Source organism: Coloeus monedula (genome assembly GCF_965178545.1).
Source record: "Coloeus monedula genome assembly, chromosome: 6".
In the NCBI taxonomy this organism is placed as follows: domain Eukaryota; kingdom Metazoa; phylum Chordata; class Aves; order Passeriformes; family Corvidae; genus Coloeus; species Coloeus monedula.
Window position 1 is genome coordinate 57,779,363 of NC_138786.1, and position 18,532 is coordinate 57,797,894.

At 43.4% G+C, this 18,532-nt stretch overlaps 1 protein-coding gene across 1 annotated transcript in view; it reads right to left on the minus strand.

The window, feature by feature from the left end:
* Positions 1-16,034, minus strand: part of BRF1 (BRF1 general transcription factor IIIB subunit) — a 172,910-nt gene extending 156,876 nt beyond the window's left edge. The window contains exons 1-2 of the mRNA XM_082283858.1: positions 15,733-16,034; positions 1,579-1,659 (exon numbers count right to left, since the gene is read on the minus strand). Of these exons, the coding sequence (XP_082139984.1) occupies positions 1,579-1,659; positions 15,733-15,919 (268 nt within the window). The 5' untranslated portion in view covers positions 15,920-16,034. The remainder of the gene's footprint in view (positions 1-1,578; positions 1,660-15,732) is intronic.
* Positions 16,035-18,532: the final 2,498 nt, after the last annotated feature.

Here is an 18,532-nt window from a genome sequence, read left to right on the forward strand (position 1 = left end):
TTGTATACGATGCAGATATACTTTAGCCAAGGCACAATCATTGTTTTTGATCAGGGAGGCCCCACACACAAAAGCTGTGGGGAAGGAAGATACTCAGACATATTCCCCAGCAAACACTCATCCAAGAAAAAAGCTGTGTTTAGATTCTAGAAAAACGCCTACACTGTCTTTACTTGTGATTACCTTTTGGCGTAACCAAAAGGGCTTTTGAAGGATTCAAACACTCCACGAAGCAACAGGACAGATTTCCTTCCATCAGCATTTTACTTTTCTACAATTAGAGACAACTGTGAAGTTCTTACGCACAAAAAGCCAATTTATTTTTAAAATGCCTGTTCAAGATTACAGTTTTGATTAAAGTGCCTTAATCCAAAACCAGACTTCACTAAGTTTAGTGGCTTTGTCCCACTGCTTATATAGGTTACATGTTAGACAGCAAATTTAAAACTCCTAAGATAGTAACTTCAGACCTGACACTGACACTAGCTCACCTAAAGTGAAAGCTTTACTTTGCCAAACAAAAAAGGGTTCAATACTCTGAAGTACAAACAGCTGAATAAAACATTCTGTATATAAAACAATCTGTATATACATCAGTTGAATAATGCTGAGTAAAGTAATCTGATTATACTTCAATGACAGATCAATCTTAACCTGTCTATACCTATGAAGATACAACATCAGATCAATCTTACTCTTCATATACCTATGGGGGCATAATATAGGCAAGATTTTTCTGTGTTGAGTTGCAAACGTAGGATTAATTTAGGAAAATACCTTTCTCTAAAATATCCCCCCCCCCAAATGAGCACCTTTTCAGTAAAACCCATTTACATCCCTGGTTAATTACATGTCAGCTTCTGAGACTTTGCTGTGACAGCCCATCAGCTGTCATCTCTAAGAGTCATGAGACAGGAGTATTAATTAGCCGAAAAATGACAACTCCTGTCCCTTGATACGAGTAACAGCAAACTGGAAGACCATTCTGCTCCTGGAATAAAAGCTGGTTTTATTCACTTCTCTTTAAAGAGAGTAGAATATGGAGATCTCAATTAAAATGTAAAGCATGTAATGAGAATATTTATTTTAATGTCATCTGTGTGCTAAAACCTTTTTCCATTTTTCCTCTCTCTATTCACTGATCACATATTAAGCACATGATTACTTATATGCATTATCTCACACATGTATTGCTTAAGACCAAAAATATTTGAATAATTATACTTAAAAATAAATATGAATATAGCATTTCAAGAACGCTGAAAACTGACTTAAATAAAAAGCCACAATAGGTTTAACAGATAATAAAAAGCTGCAATTGGCATGTCAACCTTGAAAAAACCCTTTTAAACCACAGTAGTATTGTCAGGTGCCATTACCCTTTGTCAGTCAGCTACATGAACTCACAAATCAGGTGTAGCACCCAAATGAGAGCACAATGAAAAATCAGCACTAGGCAGACTTGTCCACTGAATAATAAGGGGCCTGCCAAGGTTTTGAGGTCACATTCAAAACTAAAAATTAACTGTAATAATACAATATATTGTATGTATACTAATAAAAAAAATTTGCTAGTACCATTCTGCAGAGTCTGTGCTCGTGACTCCTTTCCCAGATTGGCGTGGAATCCTCCTCCTAAAGTCGGTGTTTTCCCTGCACCTGTTAGGGGAAAAAAAACAAACATGAGATATGTCAAAGGGAATAACTTAATTAAAATATTAAAATAAAACTTATTGTGCCAATATATTCAGTATCTGTATAATCTACAACATGCCAAATTACATTAAGAAGGTCTTAAAGTACTTAAAACATCAAGTACCAATACTGTGCAAATTATTTCTTGCTTGGGATACCGTAAGAATTACATGGCTCCATAAGCCCTCCCAATCTCAGGTCCAAAGAAAGTACAAAAATCTCTCAATGCCTATTTTAAACAGAACATGAAAATCAATACTGCAAAATATTTCTCAAAATAAAGGACGAAACAGTCGCTTAGTTAGTATTTTTTGTCTGAAGAATATTCAAAAAAGAATTTGCAGAATTTTAATACATAATTGCTGGCATTACAGAACATAAAACATGTTCAGCATTCAATAATGACTGTGTTGGCTACTACAGACATAACACTTATTTTAAAGCAACTTCAGTTTGTCATTAGGTAAACACAGCAACACTTAGGCTACAAAAACTGCAAGTCTGGAACTGCTGCTTTTACACCCTGAAAGGCTGGAGACTAAAAGAAGTCTGAGTTGTAAATCAGAATAAACTGGAGGCTGGTTTGGGCATCCATGCCAATGCTGAGCAGCATGAATGCAGAGATTGCTGGGAGTCAGTGGAACTACACATGCAAACCAATCTTGCAGAACAGGGAATTAAACTACCAAGGAAAAAAACAGTCTCCCACTAAAGCAGGAAGTTTTTTTTAAAAAACAATCAGGGTACCTCAAGCAGGATATCTAAATCTATCAGCTTTACAGCAAGTGAGATCCAAAAGCTAAATTGCACAGGATTTAAAACAAGCAATTTGTTAGTAATTGGACTTCTACTTAATTCAAGTAGTCTGGTCTTCAGGATAGAGGAAAAAAGCCATCTTGTTGTCTAAGATGCCTACAGCTTTTCCTCAAGTTCATGTGGCTGTTTTCTCCTCTTACACTAGCTCGTCAGAACAAACTATAAAGGCTTTGGGATAGACACAGAGAAGAAAATGAAGTGGCTCTTTAAAGCAGTTCAGGGCATTTCTTCTACACACCTGAATAAGATACTTCCATGGCAGGTACAACTGACCAGAAACTGTGACCTGAACTGTTCACTCTTACCACATTTTTTTAGCTCTGGTCTCCTCTCAGTTGCGCTTAATGTACATCTATACCAAGAAAACAACCAAAACCAACTAAAACCAAAACCCAGAAAAGCTAATAAGCTAATATTCCTGCAGAATTATTATCAGCCTTCAAAGCCTATTTTTCCATATAACCTCTAAATTAGGTTTCCAGTGCTATCCACAACAGAAACCAACTTCACTTCATTAACAGATCCTTTCAACAAACAGCAATAAGCTCTCACATAAATGCCCCACGGATTAAGTACTTCATCCTAATAAGTGAAAAATACTCTCAGTGATCTCCTCACTGGGTACAGAGGTAACTCTCCCAACTCTGCATTTGACTATTAGAGACAGCAACATCTCCTTGCCATTCTTACAGATACAGCCTTGTATTTCCACAAACACTTGAAAAGAAACCAATGCAGCAAACCAGAGAGAGGTTACCAGGCTACCACAGCAGGCATAACATTTTTGGTGTACGTTCAGTAAGAACGGTTTACCTGGCAAAAAAAGTATCAACAATGGCAATAGTTTGAGGTTCCTTTTCTTCAGCAGCAAATCTAAACAGAAATTCTGCCTCCCACTGTCCTTTTTTTGTTGCTGTTTTAAGGTTTGCTTTACTACAGGCTTCCTCACTAGTCTGACTTGCAGCAGGAGAGCACACACTCGAGCATCAGTACATGGGAGGAGGATGCCAACCACAAGGCAGGAGCAGGAGCAAACAACAGGGCAAGCTGGAGACAGGAGGCTCACCCAGAACTTGTGTCAAAGGCACCACTGCCCCTCCTGTAGGCAGACTCCACTTCCCAGTCCCCTCTATCCTCAAATATACCAAAATACTGAACTGCTTTGGACTACCATTGGCAAAACAGCTCTTTTAAATGTTTCCCTGCTACTACTAAGCTTGCACAAAACAATCCTACCATGGTGATAAACAATACTAATAACTAAATAATTTAACTTACTCAGGAGTTAAAATCCAGAATAATATAAACAAAATTAAACTAAGTTGGTATTTCAGTGATTTTGTGCTGAAGGACTCTTTTTCATTAGACATTAAGCTATAACATCATACATAAAAGTAATTTCTTTCCAAGCTATAGAGACTGCAGCAGATACCAGCAGAGCTATCTGAAATACAGATTCTGCTATCAGAATTGATGTACCCATTTTTCAGCAAGTTAACTGGAAGGACTGAACATCTCTACTTAGCATTTGGCTTTGAAAACTGACAGAAAACTAGTCTGTTGCGCACTTACACTCTCGGAACTACAAACTAATGTTGCCATTGACTATGTAGTCTCACCATCAGCTTTAATCTTACAAGCAAAATGCAAACCAAACTCATTAACGTAACTGTTCAGCTGGGTAATAAAAAGATAAACCCTTAAAAAAAGAAAACTGAAATCATCAAATTCATTTGAAGACAAAAATCTCTACAAAGCTAGTAATTTAAAAAGTACAAAGGAAAGGAACAGCAATTGCTAGGCACAACCAAATTAACACCCCAGCTTAACTGTAATTTTTACATTTCTTGACCTTTTCCATTCTTCCCTCACAACTTCAAAAGTGAATTAAGCAGGCTTTTGGTTTTTCACATTCAGCTTTCAAGATATACAAAAATACATCCAAGAAGTATTTGGTGTCTTCAAGTACTGCCTGCCAAATCTTCAACATTAGCACTACCATTTCCCCAAGGCAAATCAAATGCACTCCTTCATGAGGTGGTGCCTCCAAAGGTGCATTGCTAACTCTACTCATATCTACTCATCTCATCTCCTGAGGAGGGCCAGCCGTGTCCTGATGGGGCATCAGGCACAGCACTGCCAGCCAGGTGAGGGAGGGGATTGTCCCACTCTGCTCTGCACTGGGGTGGCCTCACCTCCAGTCCTGGGGGCACCAATTTTTGGCATCATAACATCAAAAAGATATAAAGCTGGTAGAGTGTCCAAAGGAGGGCCATGAAGACAATGAAGGGTCCAGAGGTGAGGCCGTATGAGCAGCAGCTGAGGTCACTTGGTCTGTTCAGCCTGGAGGAGACTGAGGGGACACCTCATTGAGGTGACAACATCCTCAAGAGGGGAAGAGGAGGGACAGACACCAAGCTCTTCTCCCTGGTGACCCATGACAGGACCTGAGGGAACAGCATGAAGGTGTGTCAGGGGAGGTTTAGGTTGGCTTCTAGGAAAAAGTTCTTCACCCAGAGGATAGTTGGGAACTCAAACAGGCTCCATAAGGAAGTGGTCACAGCACCAAGACTGACAGAATTCAAGAGACATTTGGACAATGCTTTCAGACATTTGCTGTGATTCTTAGGGGGTTCTGTGCAGGGCCAGGAGTGGGACTTTCATGATCTTTGTGGGTCCCCTCCAACACAGGATATTCTAAGACTCCATGATTACTTTTAGAAACGCACTCAGATTTGCAGCTTTGCATAACTGAAGGTTCCTTTTCTCTTCAAGTTTGCTTTGGACACTAACATGAAATTTTGGACAACAGAAGGTGTGGAGAGATGTGTTAGGCAGCTCAGAAATACAGCTCCTCCCATTTTTTGTTGTCGTCTCAGTGGGCTAAAATGCCCCAACACAACAGAACTGAAGATGCAGGAGATCATGCCTGGAAACTTGATGATACTTGGTCAAAGCTCATACAGGTCCAGATCCAGACCATAACCTCAAGTGATGAGCTACTTGTCAGAGCTGGATTAACAGCTGGATTTGATAATCTTAAAGGCCTTGGGTATTTTCCAACTAAACAATTATATGTCTACAGTGACTATCCCTCCATCAGCCAAAAGCAGCCACCCCCATTCTGCTTCTCACAGCACAAGCACCTCAGCAGTTTCTGTTTTGCTCCACCAACTCCCTAACAAAGGAAGTCACATCACTCTGCTTCTCTATAAAAATGCTCGCCAAGCTGTAAAAGGTGCAAGCAAAGCTTGAAGTGTGTGGCAACCTTGAACAGCAACAAAAAACAACAGGTAACAGGAACAGCACTTATCAAATCACTCCATGCAGTAGAGGCAAAGAGCAGCCACTTGGGTATCTGCAGCTTAAAGGGCACTTTTCTGTCAGGTAGTGACATGATGAGTTTCAGATTCAATACCTGAAGAAGAAACAGATCGAGTCCCAGCATTAAAGATTTTGCTTCCTCTACATAAATGAGCAAGTGAAGACAGGGAATGAAGCTGCTTGTAACCTGAACTGAAGTGTACCTGCTATCTGATAGGACCAATCCTACCAAAACCCTTCCCTGTAAAATTAAACCCAAAAGCCACCAGTCCTTTCTTCAGGACAAGGTAGGGGAAAACCTTCTATTTCAAATACATGTATTTACAGACCCAGCATAAAATCTGGGTCTGGTAAAGAACGCAGACTGCATCATGCCAATGGCTTCATAATCAGGGAAGGCAAGATAATCTAATATAAAAAAACTAATGAGCTTCCTACTGAAGTCAGACCATAAAAGTAAAAAAGAGGGTAAGTAAACCTCCCACTACAATTCATACCTACAAAAGCAAAATTATATGAATCAAGTTCTTTAGTTTGTAACTGAAACAATTCTTTTCTTGCTCATTTTTATAGGGAAATTAACAAGTCTGCAGAGGCACCAGAGCCTGCTGAAAGAGTACTGCCACATAAACTTACATGGACAAGCTTTAAATCTATTCCATCATAGCTTATTTTCAAGGGCTTATTTTCATAACTACCAACTGTAGAGATAAATATACTGTTGCATCCACCACAACCCAACTTAAGACTTCCCAAATCTATGAAACCAGTCTGCATCCAAGTTATGTACACTATTCTGCACCGCCACAGCTGACAGCAGCACCCTCTGTTGTCGCCATCCCAAGGTCAGTATGGAAAAGACTCAATGCCAGAAAAAACTTGATATTAACTCTGGTGCACGATTGCCACCTGGAGGATTTGGGGAGAGAAGAAAAATTGATTTGCTTCATCTCACTAAAACACAGAGCAGATAATTATTTTAGATGGAAGTTCCCCCTCTTACTTCCCAACACAACATGATCAAGAATTAATTTTGTAATGAGAAAATGTGGCACAGAGTAAAACAGGTAAATACTCTTCATGATTTCCATCAAAAGGTCTGCAAATCCAGCATACTTCTTTTCTCTGTATTGCAAATGACATCATGACCACTCTGCATAACTTAACATTAACCATGAATTAGTGTCATCTCTAAAAAGCAGGGCCACAAATATGAGGAAATGTGTTAGTATTAATATTATTTTAACTTTTCAGTACCCAGTGTTTTCGTTTCAAGCTTAGCATGTGTATTACTGGCAGAGCGTACTTCAGGACTGTTTGAGGCCGCACTGTAAGAAACATTTAATGTCAATACTTGGTCTATCAATATCTTACATGGAAACCAATTAACAAATACCAATTAAAAACAAAACCCTTACTCCTTCCACTTTTTAATATTAAAAAATACACAAGAATGGTTTATTGTACATAGGAACCAAGTGGACAAAAGCACAGAATCCGATACAGAGTTCATCCCCTCTCCCAACAGCCTCACTAGCACTCACTGTGACAGGAGTTGTCCATCTTAAAAAGCTCTAGAGTGCAAAAAGGTACAGACAATGAATGACTAGTAAGCTTAGCTTAAATTCCATGGAAGATTTTTCCTCCAGGTATTCAGTCCCCCTCTCTTCTTTCCAGTTTCTTTCCATTTCCACAATCCCCAAAAGACAAATATTTAGATCAAGGCAAACTCTTGTCAAGTTCTGCATGTGAGGTCAATATAGTTCACATACGTCGATGTAAAAACATAAGAGATTTTAAGGATAAAATAGTATAGAAAATATTTCAGTAAGCTTCCATAGGTATACCTGAAACACTGAGCGTACCACGGCTTTACTAAATTACATTACATTAATTACATTAAATCTGTCACGGGACACTGCAGAGTGAGAGTACACATCAGCATTTGTGGCAGTGCTAATGGGTCTCTGTAGTAAGTTCATTACAACTTACTTGCAAAAAACCCCTGTAACAGTAGAAATAAACTCTGCCTTGATGTTCTAAAATTCTAAGCAGGCTACTTAAAAATGTTGTGGAACCTCCTACACCAAAAATTTTAACAAACACTTGTTGGTGTGTTAAGGACTACTAGTTCACAACTTCCTTTTCTCCTTATGAGCAAAACCAAGAAGATAACCTCCCACCAGCTTCAAATTAGTGCACTGCAAACTCATGTACATTTGGAGATGCAGAGTCTTAATGCATGTTTGCTGTACCAGAGCCAGGAGCTCTGCGTGATCCTGGATCAGTGCTGAAGTTGAACTGATGCTGTCAGTGCCCACTGCAGAATCCTGTTTCTGTGACTGTGTCTGTGTATTTGTCACTGCCCTAAAACCTCCAGGCTTAATCATTAAGTAAAAGTAAGTTAAAAGATTTACTAATAATTCTCATTTAAAGTTTTACTAGAGATGTGACTCTGAACTCTGTAGCAGGGCAGGGACAGGCAGAGCTGAGGGCACCGGGCACCTCCATGGGTCTAGGAATGGGCTGAGGCCAGGCAGGATGTCAGACTGCATGTGGGGGTCAGGGTCAGGCCCAGCATGAGGAACAAGATCAGACAGCCCCAGAATGTCCAAACAGGGCCACAGGGATGGGTTCAGGCCAGACAGGACATGAGCCTGGATCTACAGGACCTACAGGTGAGCAGGGCAAGGCTGTGGGGAGCTGGAGACCGGCCCTGCTGTGCAATCCTTGGGGCAGGAGCTAACATCCTTGAGGTCTGGGATGGAGTCCTGCGCCATGGGCAGCCTTGGGGGAACCCCAGAGAGAAGCTGGTCAGGGACAGCAAGAACCAGCAGTACCTGGTTTGTGACCAAAAAGCTTATCAGATCTGTTTTTCTCAGCTTAGTACCAAGTATTTAAAGGGAATTTCTGGAATAAAAGAAGCTGAGCTTCCCCAGACAGCATGCTTGAGGATCACAAGCTCAGTACACCTTGCAGCATTGTTTCTTTGTGCTGTATTTCTGTTACATCTTCCAGCTTGCTGCTGTGCTGCCTGCACATCAACCTTCTCAGGTGGGACTGTTTTCTTCTCCTTCGACTAGTGTCAGAAGTCCCAGATTTCACCTTTCTCAGCTTCTTTCAACAAAAGCCTGAAGAGAGATCTGGACTGTCAGGTTTGCTCCATCTCAGCTTTCTCACTCTCTTCAGCTTCAGTTTTTCTCCTGTCAGCTTCAAAGAAAATACTAATGAAAATGGTTCCTCCCAACAACTACCACAAGACAGGGGACTCCCACCCAGACACAGTGAAAGAGCAATCAGAGAACTCCACACCTTCAGACATGGCACACAACTCTTAACTTGCCTTTCTGCAAAAGCAGCAGCCATCAAACCAGTGCAAACTGGCAAAGGGCTCAGTGTAAGTCCATCTTCCAGGATGCAATTATAGCATAATGGAGAGGGAGAAATGTAGCTCACTCTTAGACCCTGTATTGCTGTACCTCCTGCTGGGATGTGTTCAAATGTAGTGACTGATAGGCATCTGTTAAGAACTTGGGTATGATGAAAAATAAAAAGCAAGGCACATTCATTCCAATTAGCAGAATTCAAAAGCTCTCCAAATTTGTTAAAAAGTCACAGAGAACAAGCTCTTGGGGTAGTCTGAGAAGGCCTGAACTGGCTACCAATTATAAAGTGAATAGTTATTGTTCAAAACTAGACTCAGCTAGAAAAAGTACGTGCCTCAAACACTTTCTGTGCAATTAACAGAGTTCCTTGGAGCTCAAATAGGCATGACAACCCTTCTCCACTAACACCTGACTTATCCAGGGTCAAATCAATCAGGTTCAGAAACCAAATTTCAAGGCAGGGCCTTCACAAGCTTCAAGATAATAACACAGCTAGGGTGAAGGGCTGAGGCTGGATTCTTTCCTGATTGTGACCACTCACAACAGAATTAAGAATTACAACTAAGTAGACCAGTATGGGGCCTATCAAAGCTTTCAGAGGACTTTCCTCTCAAAAGATCAACAAAACAATACACAGCAGCCCCTTCTAGAGCCTGAAGGGGTTATTCCCTTGCTAGTGAAAGAACTTACCAGCTCACGACCCAGGAAGTGACAGGTAGCTTGCAAGAAGACCTGACTTGCTACTCCTTCAGACAGACAGCATTGAAAGGAATGGTGGGATTAGCTCTGTAAAGCTCAAAGAACACAATCTTCCTGTGAAGACTCAAAAGAACAGCTGTGCCAAATCAGACTGAAAGACTGTCTAGTCCAGTGTCCTACCTCTGAATGAGACAGTTCATTAATATACATTACCCTACAAGGGTAACACAAAACACAGGAGGAAAGCTTGTTGTGATAGGTCTCTCACATAATCTCCCAGTGTCTAGAGATCTGTGGCTCAAGGATTTCCTGAACCAGAAACAATGTATTTTTTTAATAGCCACAACATATTTTTATTCTGTCTGCCCAATCATTTAAAACTCATGTAAACTTTTAACATCCACAACTTCAGATCCACATGGGGTTTTTTTCTGTAAAAACCAAAACCAACCAAACAAAACCTCCTAATGCTTCTGAACCTTCTATCCACTACCTTTGCAATCAGCTAGCTGCTAGATTTCTTAGCACTCCCTAGATTTTGCATTATGTGACCCTGAGCAGCCACTCATCCTTGCTGTGTTATTCTACTGCATTTACAGATCTCTACTATGGCCCCATTCAATCATCTCTTTTCCAGTCTGAAGAGGCTGAGTCTATTCAGCCATTCTAACTGAGAAGCTCTTCAGGAAGCTCTCCTCTTAATCACTCTATCATCCTCTCTGTATCTTTCCTAGTTCTATTAGAGGCTTTCCTGAGGAGGGGGAAGAAAAGAGAAACCCACCAGAACTGCACACAGCACTTCAGCTGGAGGTAACACTGTGGATACACTACAGTGTACAGACATGCTGTACATGCTCTTTTAACTGCTAACATTCCCCTCCCCACTCAGGTTTTTTTTGTACCATGAATGAACACTGAGATAATTGTTTTTATAGAGCTATCCATTAAGACCTAGGGATCTCTTTCCAATGTTATGCTAGCCAGTTTGGATGTAGAAGAAGCAGCCACATGTGGAAGAAAGGAACAATACTAACTCTCACAGCAACTCTGGATCCCAACTGCTATCCTACTACCCATCCACTAAAAGCAACAGGTCCTTCTACAGTCTTTACTACCCCAAATAATTTAGTATTGCCCACAAACCTCATTAATTCACCAGTCACTTGTTTTCCAGATTATCAGTCCAGATTTATGGAATTTCACTGGTGTCTCCTTCACATTATTTCTCTCTAGACTATGTTTCATATCATTTCAAGAGCTACTCTGCTCTGTAAAGACTGTTCCTTATCAATGACAGCTCAGATTGTATAATAGCTTCTGGTGAAGGATCTTGCTGACCTTCCTTTGAAAATCCAACTTTCTGCTTTGTCCACTTAACCAAAAAGGCTTCTGGAGAAAGATCTTACTGACTTTTCTTTGCAAATACAACCATCTGCTTTGCCCACTTACCAACTTCCTTAGAAAGCTCCAAAGGATCTGCAAGGCAAGCCACTTTGCCAAAAACCATTGTTACCCTATATTTACCTGTAAAAAACACCTATTTTATCCTTCACTACTTCTACCTTCTTGGCTCATCCTCTGCACATAGATATGGCACTCAGGAACATGGTTCAATGATGGACTTAGCAGTTCTGGGTTAACAGTTGAACTCAATGATCTCAAAGCTCTCTTCCAACTTAAATGATTTTATGATTCTACCCTTTTGTCCCACAGCATTAACTAGCCTGCATTTTCCCAAGACTTCATGCAGAGCAAAGCAAAACTCCTCACTCACAGCCAAGCACAAGCCCACACTTTCACAGCACACCTAAAGCTCAGTTGCTAAAACATCAAAACAATGGAAAGGAACAGACTCACTGCACTCCACCTGCACTGGAAAACACGGGCTACACCACACTTCTCTGTGAAAGGCATCAGAGTTGAGGCTTCCTACACCAGGCACATAATTAGCTCAATGTAAATACTGCCAGAGAAAACTTAACTGTGATCTCACACCTTCCTCCAGCCCCGAGAGAATAAAAGAAGGAATTTCCCATGTCTTATAGGGATTCTACATGACTTATTAGCAAGGACTTGGCCACTTTGTGTTAATACAGAGAAGTGCAGGATTCACTCCTTCAGTTAACAGATGCAGGATTCTGAAATCTTAACAGATAGCTTGGCAAAATAAAAGGTTTTGCTATACGTAAAAAAGAGAAATCGGCGTCTCAGTGCTTTCCACTCCCTTTTGCTTTTTTATGATGAAGGTGAAAATAAATTATTAATAAATGCATCTGTAACTATTCAACATGTATTAGCACACAAATAGAAGCTGTTGCGGATCTTGAAAGGATTTGAGGAATATTGTTGCACAACCAGCAGCTCTGAACTCCACAAACACCAAACACCCCGTTCAATTCTCAGCCCTGCAATAAAGAACCTGACATCTCTCATCCTTTGCAAACCCTAGACAACGTTCTCCATGACACCCAGCCCTACTAACCATGAGCCAGGGACTCAAAAACAGCACTCCAGGCACCTCTGACACTGCAAACACTCCACACAGTTAGGCTGAGATCACCAGACCACAGTCCAAGCAGCCTCAGACCAAGGCATTTCATACACAGGGGATCCCCCAGGGCCAGACCTAAAGAGCTGACCAAGATGACAGGAAAAGGTGTTAAAAACTTTTAATTTTGGTGGAAATTTGCTAATATAATCAGAAGTCACTGAAAGATGTAGCTTACCAGAAAATGTTCCTTTCAGCAAGTACATTGTTCCTGACTTAAAAGAAATATACGTTCCTTCGGAAATTCCCCAACCTTTGTAAAGATTAAATCCTTCTTACACAGTACATGACTTTTCTCCCCATTCCAGAGGACTTTAATCATTCATACACACATTAATAAACAAGCTCACATGATGAAGACACTGTTCTTGGAGCACAAATACATCTTTTCAGATTAGCTTGCCTCACTCAGTTTATGTCAAGGAAAAAAAGTTATTCACAACAAAAGCACCTGTTTTGGAACACAGAGAATTGTATCAGCATAAGCCACCCATATTCCAATTTCCTTAAAATATTTCTTGTGTGGAACAGGGCCTGCACTCACAGAATCACAGAATGATTTGATTGGAAGGGACCTTAAAGATCATCTAGCTCCAAACCCCCTGCCATGGGCAGGGACACCTTCCACCAGACCAGGTTGCTCCAAGCCCCAACCAACCTGGCCTTGAACACCTCCAGGGATGGGGCATCCACAGCTTCTCTGGGCAACCTGTGCCAGGGCTGCACCCTCACTCACCTTTGCAGTAACTTAACAAATCTACAAACAGCATTGTTTTGGAAGTCCTGTTCAGTCACTTCCACAAGCAACACTTCCCCCAAGCACACACACCAGTGCACGTGGAGACTTCCTAGAAGATCACAGTATGAGCACACACTGAAGCCCCTGCAACCACAACTTGTGCCAGCCAGATAAAGCCACCATGAGCATGCTAGAATGTGCTGCAATCACATTTTCATTTTTACACACCCACCACCTTTAAGGTGTCTGTCTTCATGGGCAATAGACTCTGTTCTTTCAGGGTAACATATAACAGGTAACTAACTAGCTATGCAAGATCAAAGAATTAATGGACTATCCAGAAAAAAAAGATTAGCCAACAGCAGCATCTCAGGACTTAGACAAAAAAGAAAGGCTATTCCTAAAAGAAATTTTGTAAAGTACTGTGCAATTCATCCAGAAGAGGAAAGAAGCCTCAGTGTGGTGCATTTCTCTCTTTTCCTTTAGATTTTTTTTAAGGATAAAGGCATCCCAAAATGAGCTCTAGCTTGCATGCCATCTGTCCTGCATAATTTTGGGTGGGAGGGAAAAAGCAGAACAAGCCCTAAAAAATGTAGTCTCCACATCACAACAGGAAAAAGTGAAGGATACAAGAGCTGCTTATAAGTTATAAAAAAAGTAATGTCAGCACCCTGAGTTGGAAGATAGGAATGGCATCAGACAAATCCTAGCCTACAGTAAACTCCCAAACTCCAATTTGCAGTGCTGCATTCTCCACCACAATTCCTCTTTCTTCCCCACAGCTATACAATCCATCAGAGCCGCTTGTTTCACTGCTAAGCTCTTTCCCATGTTTTGCTTATGTTTCTTTCTCCTTATACACATTCCCCATACAGATTTTCCATCTCTCCCCTTTCAAACACTACAACGTCCCCACACCCATTTTCCTTCTCTCCCCTTCCAAACACTGCATCTTCTTGTCATGGCCTTTTTCCATGTTCTATCCTCCAGAGAATTCACACAAAAACCCCAGCCCAACTACTGACAGGATACTCTTGACCCTTCACTTACAGCCTGTTTCTCCTCCATCACTGACTCAGTGCCTCCCCATATTCCCCCTACCCGTTAAACACCCAACCCAACCTTTCCTATCCTCTACCCCAAATAATTTCATCTACCTCCCCATTCCCTGTGCACCCAGCCCTTCCACAGAGCCCCAAACCTTCTCACACACCTGCCCCAGTCCCTCACACATTCACTCCATCACACTCAGAGCCCCTCTCATCCTGCACAGCTCTTTTCTCCTATTCATCCCAGCCTCCCCCACTCCCTTTCTGTCTCACCCTGCACAGCACGCTCTCCTCCCCATGCATTGCCTCTCCCATTTCCACTCTCTGCAGCACTAGGTCCCACATGCCCCATCCATATCCCTTCTTTGCACAACACGGTTTTCCAGTCTGTCCCTCACACCCCTTTGCACAGCACTCTTTTCCCTATACATTGTCCTTATCTCCCAGCACAGACTCCTTATCTCCCCTATACATTGTCCTCACTCCCCCATGCAGCATCCCCATAACCCCACCCTCTGGCACAGCATCTCCCTGTCCCTTTCCCCACACTGGCCACAGTTCCCTCACCCCCATGCCCTGTCTCTGAACTCACAGAATCACACAATCAATTAGGCTGGAAAAGACTTCTAAGATCAGTGAGTCCAACTTATGACTGAACACCACCTCGTCCACCAGACCATGGCACTGAGCGCCATGTCCAGCCTTTCCTTAAACACCTCCAGGGATGGTGACTCCACCACTGCCCTGGGCAGTCCATTCCAATGTCTAATAAACCCTTCTGTGAGGAAATTCTTCCTAATGTCCAACCAAACCTCCCCCGCGGCAGGCGAAGACTGTGTCCCCTCGTCCTGTCACTCGGTCCCTGGGAGCAGAGCCCGACCCCCACGTGGCTCCACCCTCCTGTCAAGGAGCTGTAGAGTGGTAAGGTCTCCCCTGAGCCTCCTCTTCTCCAGGCTAAACAGCCCCAGACTTGTGCTCCAGACCCTTCCCCAGCTCCGCTGCCCTTCTCTGGATGTGATCCAGCCCCTGGATGTCCTTCCTGAATTGAGGGGCCCAGAAATGGACACAGCATCGAGGTGTGGCCTCACCCATGCCCAGTACAGGGGAACGACCACTTCCCTGGTCCTGCTGGCCACACTATTCCTGACAGAGGCCAGGAAGCCACTGGTCTTCTTGCCCACCTGGGCACACCTAGGGCTCATGTTCCGCTGCTGCCGACCAGCACCCCCAGGTCCTTTTCCACTGGGTCGCTCATCCCTATGCCCTGTCCCTGATCCCACACCTCTCACATCCCCTTCATCCTGTCCCTGTCCACGCCTCTTCCAGCACCCTTTCCCTTCTGCCATGTCCCCCATCCCCGCAACACCCTCTCTTCACACACCGCCCGCTATTCTCCACACCCCGTTCCCTGTGCCCCCGGGCCCCTCTCCGCACACCGCCCCCCGCCCCGCCCCGCCCCAGCCCGGCCGCACTCACCGTCCAGCGACACGAACTGTCCCACGGCGGAGGAGCCGCCGCCGCTGTTCTCCACGAACTGCACCTCGGACACGATGATGTTGTCCTCCAGCACCGACCCGCAGCCCGTGCACACCGCGTCCCCGCGCGCCGCGTCCACCTCGATCTCCGCGCACCCGCAGGCGCCGCACACCCGCCCGCCCGGCATCCTGCCCGCTGCACCGGGACGGGCCCGGCCGCCGCCCCCGCCGCTCGGCACAGCCCGGCCCGGGCCCGGCGCAGGCCTCGCTCGCCGGCACCGGCACGGGGAGGAGCGCGGCAGCCGCCGCCACCCCGCCCGCTCTCGCGAGGCTTCGCCCGCCGTGCCCGCCCCTCCGGAGCGCTCCTCCCTCACCGCCCGCCCGGCCCCGCGTCTCTCGGGGAGCGGCCTCTCGCCGGCTCCTGTTGGCCCCCCTACACCTGGTTCCAGCCCACTGCCACATGGGCAGGGACGCCTTCCACCAGGCCAGGTTGCTGAAAGCCCCGTCCAGCCTGGCCCTGAACATTCCCAGGGGTGCGGCATCCGCACGTTCTCTGGGCAGCCTGTGCCAGGACCTCAGGACCCTGTGGGCATCAATTGAATTCATCAATCAAATTCATCGATCACATCTATTCAATCGTTCTGTAATGCTGAGATAAAAGTTTTTGAAGCCTAATGAATTTATTTCATTAAAGCGCTTTGAGCCCTGCCTGACAAAGGCAGCATAACGTTGAAGTCCGGTGCTTTGGAACTCGTTTATTATTGTAGAATCACAGAATGGTTTGGGTTGGAAGGGACCTTAGAGATCATCTAGTTCCAATCCCCTTGTCTTAGACAAGGACACTTTCCATTATCCCAGGCTGCTCAAAGCCCCATCCAGCCTGGCCTTGAACACTCCCAAGGATGGGGGCAGCCACAGCTGCTCTGGGCAGCCTGTGCCAGGGCCTCAGCATGGCCACAGTAAAGAACTTTTTACTAGCATTTAATCTAAACTACTCTCCCTCACTTTGAATCCATTCCTCCTTGTCCTCTCACTACATCCCCTTGTAAATAGTCTCTCTCCATCTTTCTTGTAGGCTCCCTTCAGGTACTTGAAGGCTGCAATTAGGTCACCCCAAAACCTTCTCTTTTCCAGGCTGAACAATCCCCATTCTCCCTGCCTTTCCACGTAGGAGAGGAGCTCCATCCCTCTAATCGTTTTGGTGGCCTCCCCTGGACTCACTCCAAGGGGTCCATGTCCTCAGTGATTCATAGAATCACTGAATCAAAGAACTCCATTTTCATCCAAGTTATTGCTCACTTTAGCACTCAACCCACATGTAGCAAATCAGCACCATAACACAGATGGGAAGGAAGCTGAGCAGAATAGCTGCTGTAGCTGGATGTTTGTATAGACTTCCATCTGTCAGCTTTTGAAATGCAGAATTAATGCAGAAGCAGAAATTTTCACCTTGTAAAGCTCAATACTGACAGTATCTGTCTTCCACCAAATGACTCAGATGTAGCGAGGTATCAGGTACAGACCTCCATGAACTGACCAGGTACATGGTACAAAATGACTTGCACGTTTAGAGGGACACTGGGGCACACACTAAAGCAATGTCATTCCACACAGAAAGCTGAGCATCTGACAGGCCTGAAATTATGTCATATGCCTAAAAATTTTAAGGTTCTGTGCTTTTGAAAAGAAAAATAGCAATATCATAATGGAGATTGTACTACTATATACACAGTTGGTCCTTTTTTATTATTATTCTATTCACAGAGGTGTATGTGTTAAAATAAGAAAGTTGGGTCTCTCCAGATTTCTTCTGCTTCTGGAGGTTATTTCCTTCCTGAAGTTCCTCCTGCTGATAATGAGGTAATGAGTGCCGCAGTAGCCAAGCATAAGCTCACAAAATTATACATGGTGTAGATAATATCAGAGGAAATTTTTATTCCTGATAAACAATCCCTGATGGGCTATGACAAAGGCCAACACGAACACAAGAAATCCTGCAGTGAGCAGTTTTGAAATACCTCTCCATTAAAAAGCCTCTTCTTATCTCACTTAGGTAGAGACTAATGTAGTCCTGTCCCATGAGGACTTAGGTTTTACATCCCTTTGAAAATTGCTGGTGCTTCAATTAAGTGTTGCAAGACTTTTCTGTGAGTCCCAAACAAGTTTGGAGTGTTTCACTTTGAATGTGAGCAGCAGAGGGCCCTTGTGAGAGCACAGCTGCTGTCCAAAGAAAGAATCTCATTTAATGTCATACTGAAGAAGGATGTATGTTTTAATTTTTATCTTCTTATAAGGTTAGTGATGATGAAATAAAATGGGTTCCCAGTCCAGAAGACTTCAGTCTTTGCCTCCCACTCATGAAAGCTTTCATATATGATACCCCTTAAATATTTCAAACATTTCCATAGGACTGTTTTCTACCAGCCAAAATGTAATTTTTCACCTCTGTAAGTTCTTTGCCCTTCCTGCTTGCTAGAGGATTAACTAAACTTCTTTTGACATATAGCATTGAGCCTGCTGGATGAATAACCCATAGGTCAATTTATTTAGGCTAAAAAAAATAACAATCTTTTAGTAAATTGTTCTAAGCCTGAGAGTAAGAGCTGCCCATTTAAAAATTCGTATTGACAAAGCTCTTTCCCTGCATTATTTTGCCCTTTTAGTTAAGAGGAGGAAAGGACCTGTTTTCCATTTCACCTGCTCATATTTAACACCTCTTATTTTCACTACTAAGTGTGCCAAAAAGTGGTGATCAGGATGTCTGTTAGCCCAAGCCGACCAATTTCCTTCCTGCTGTGCCT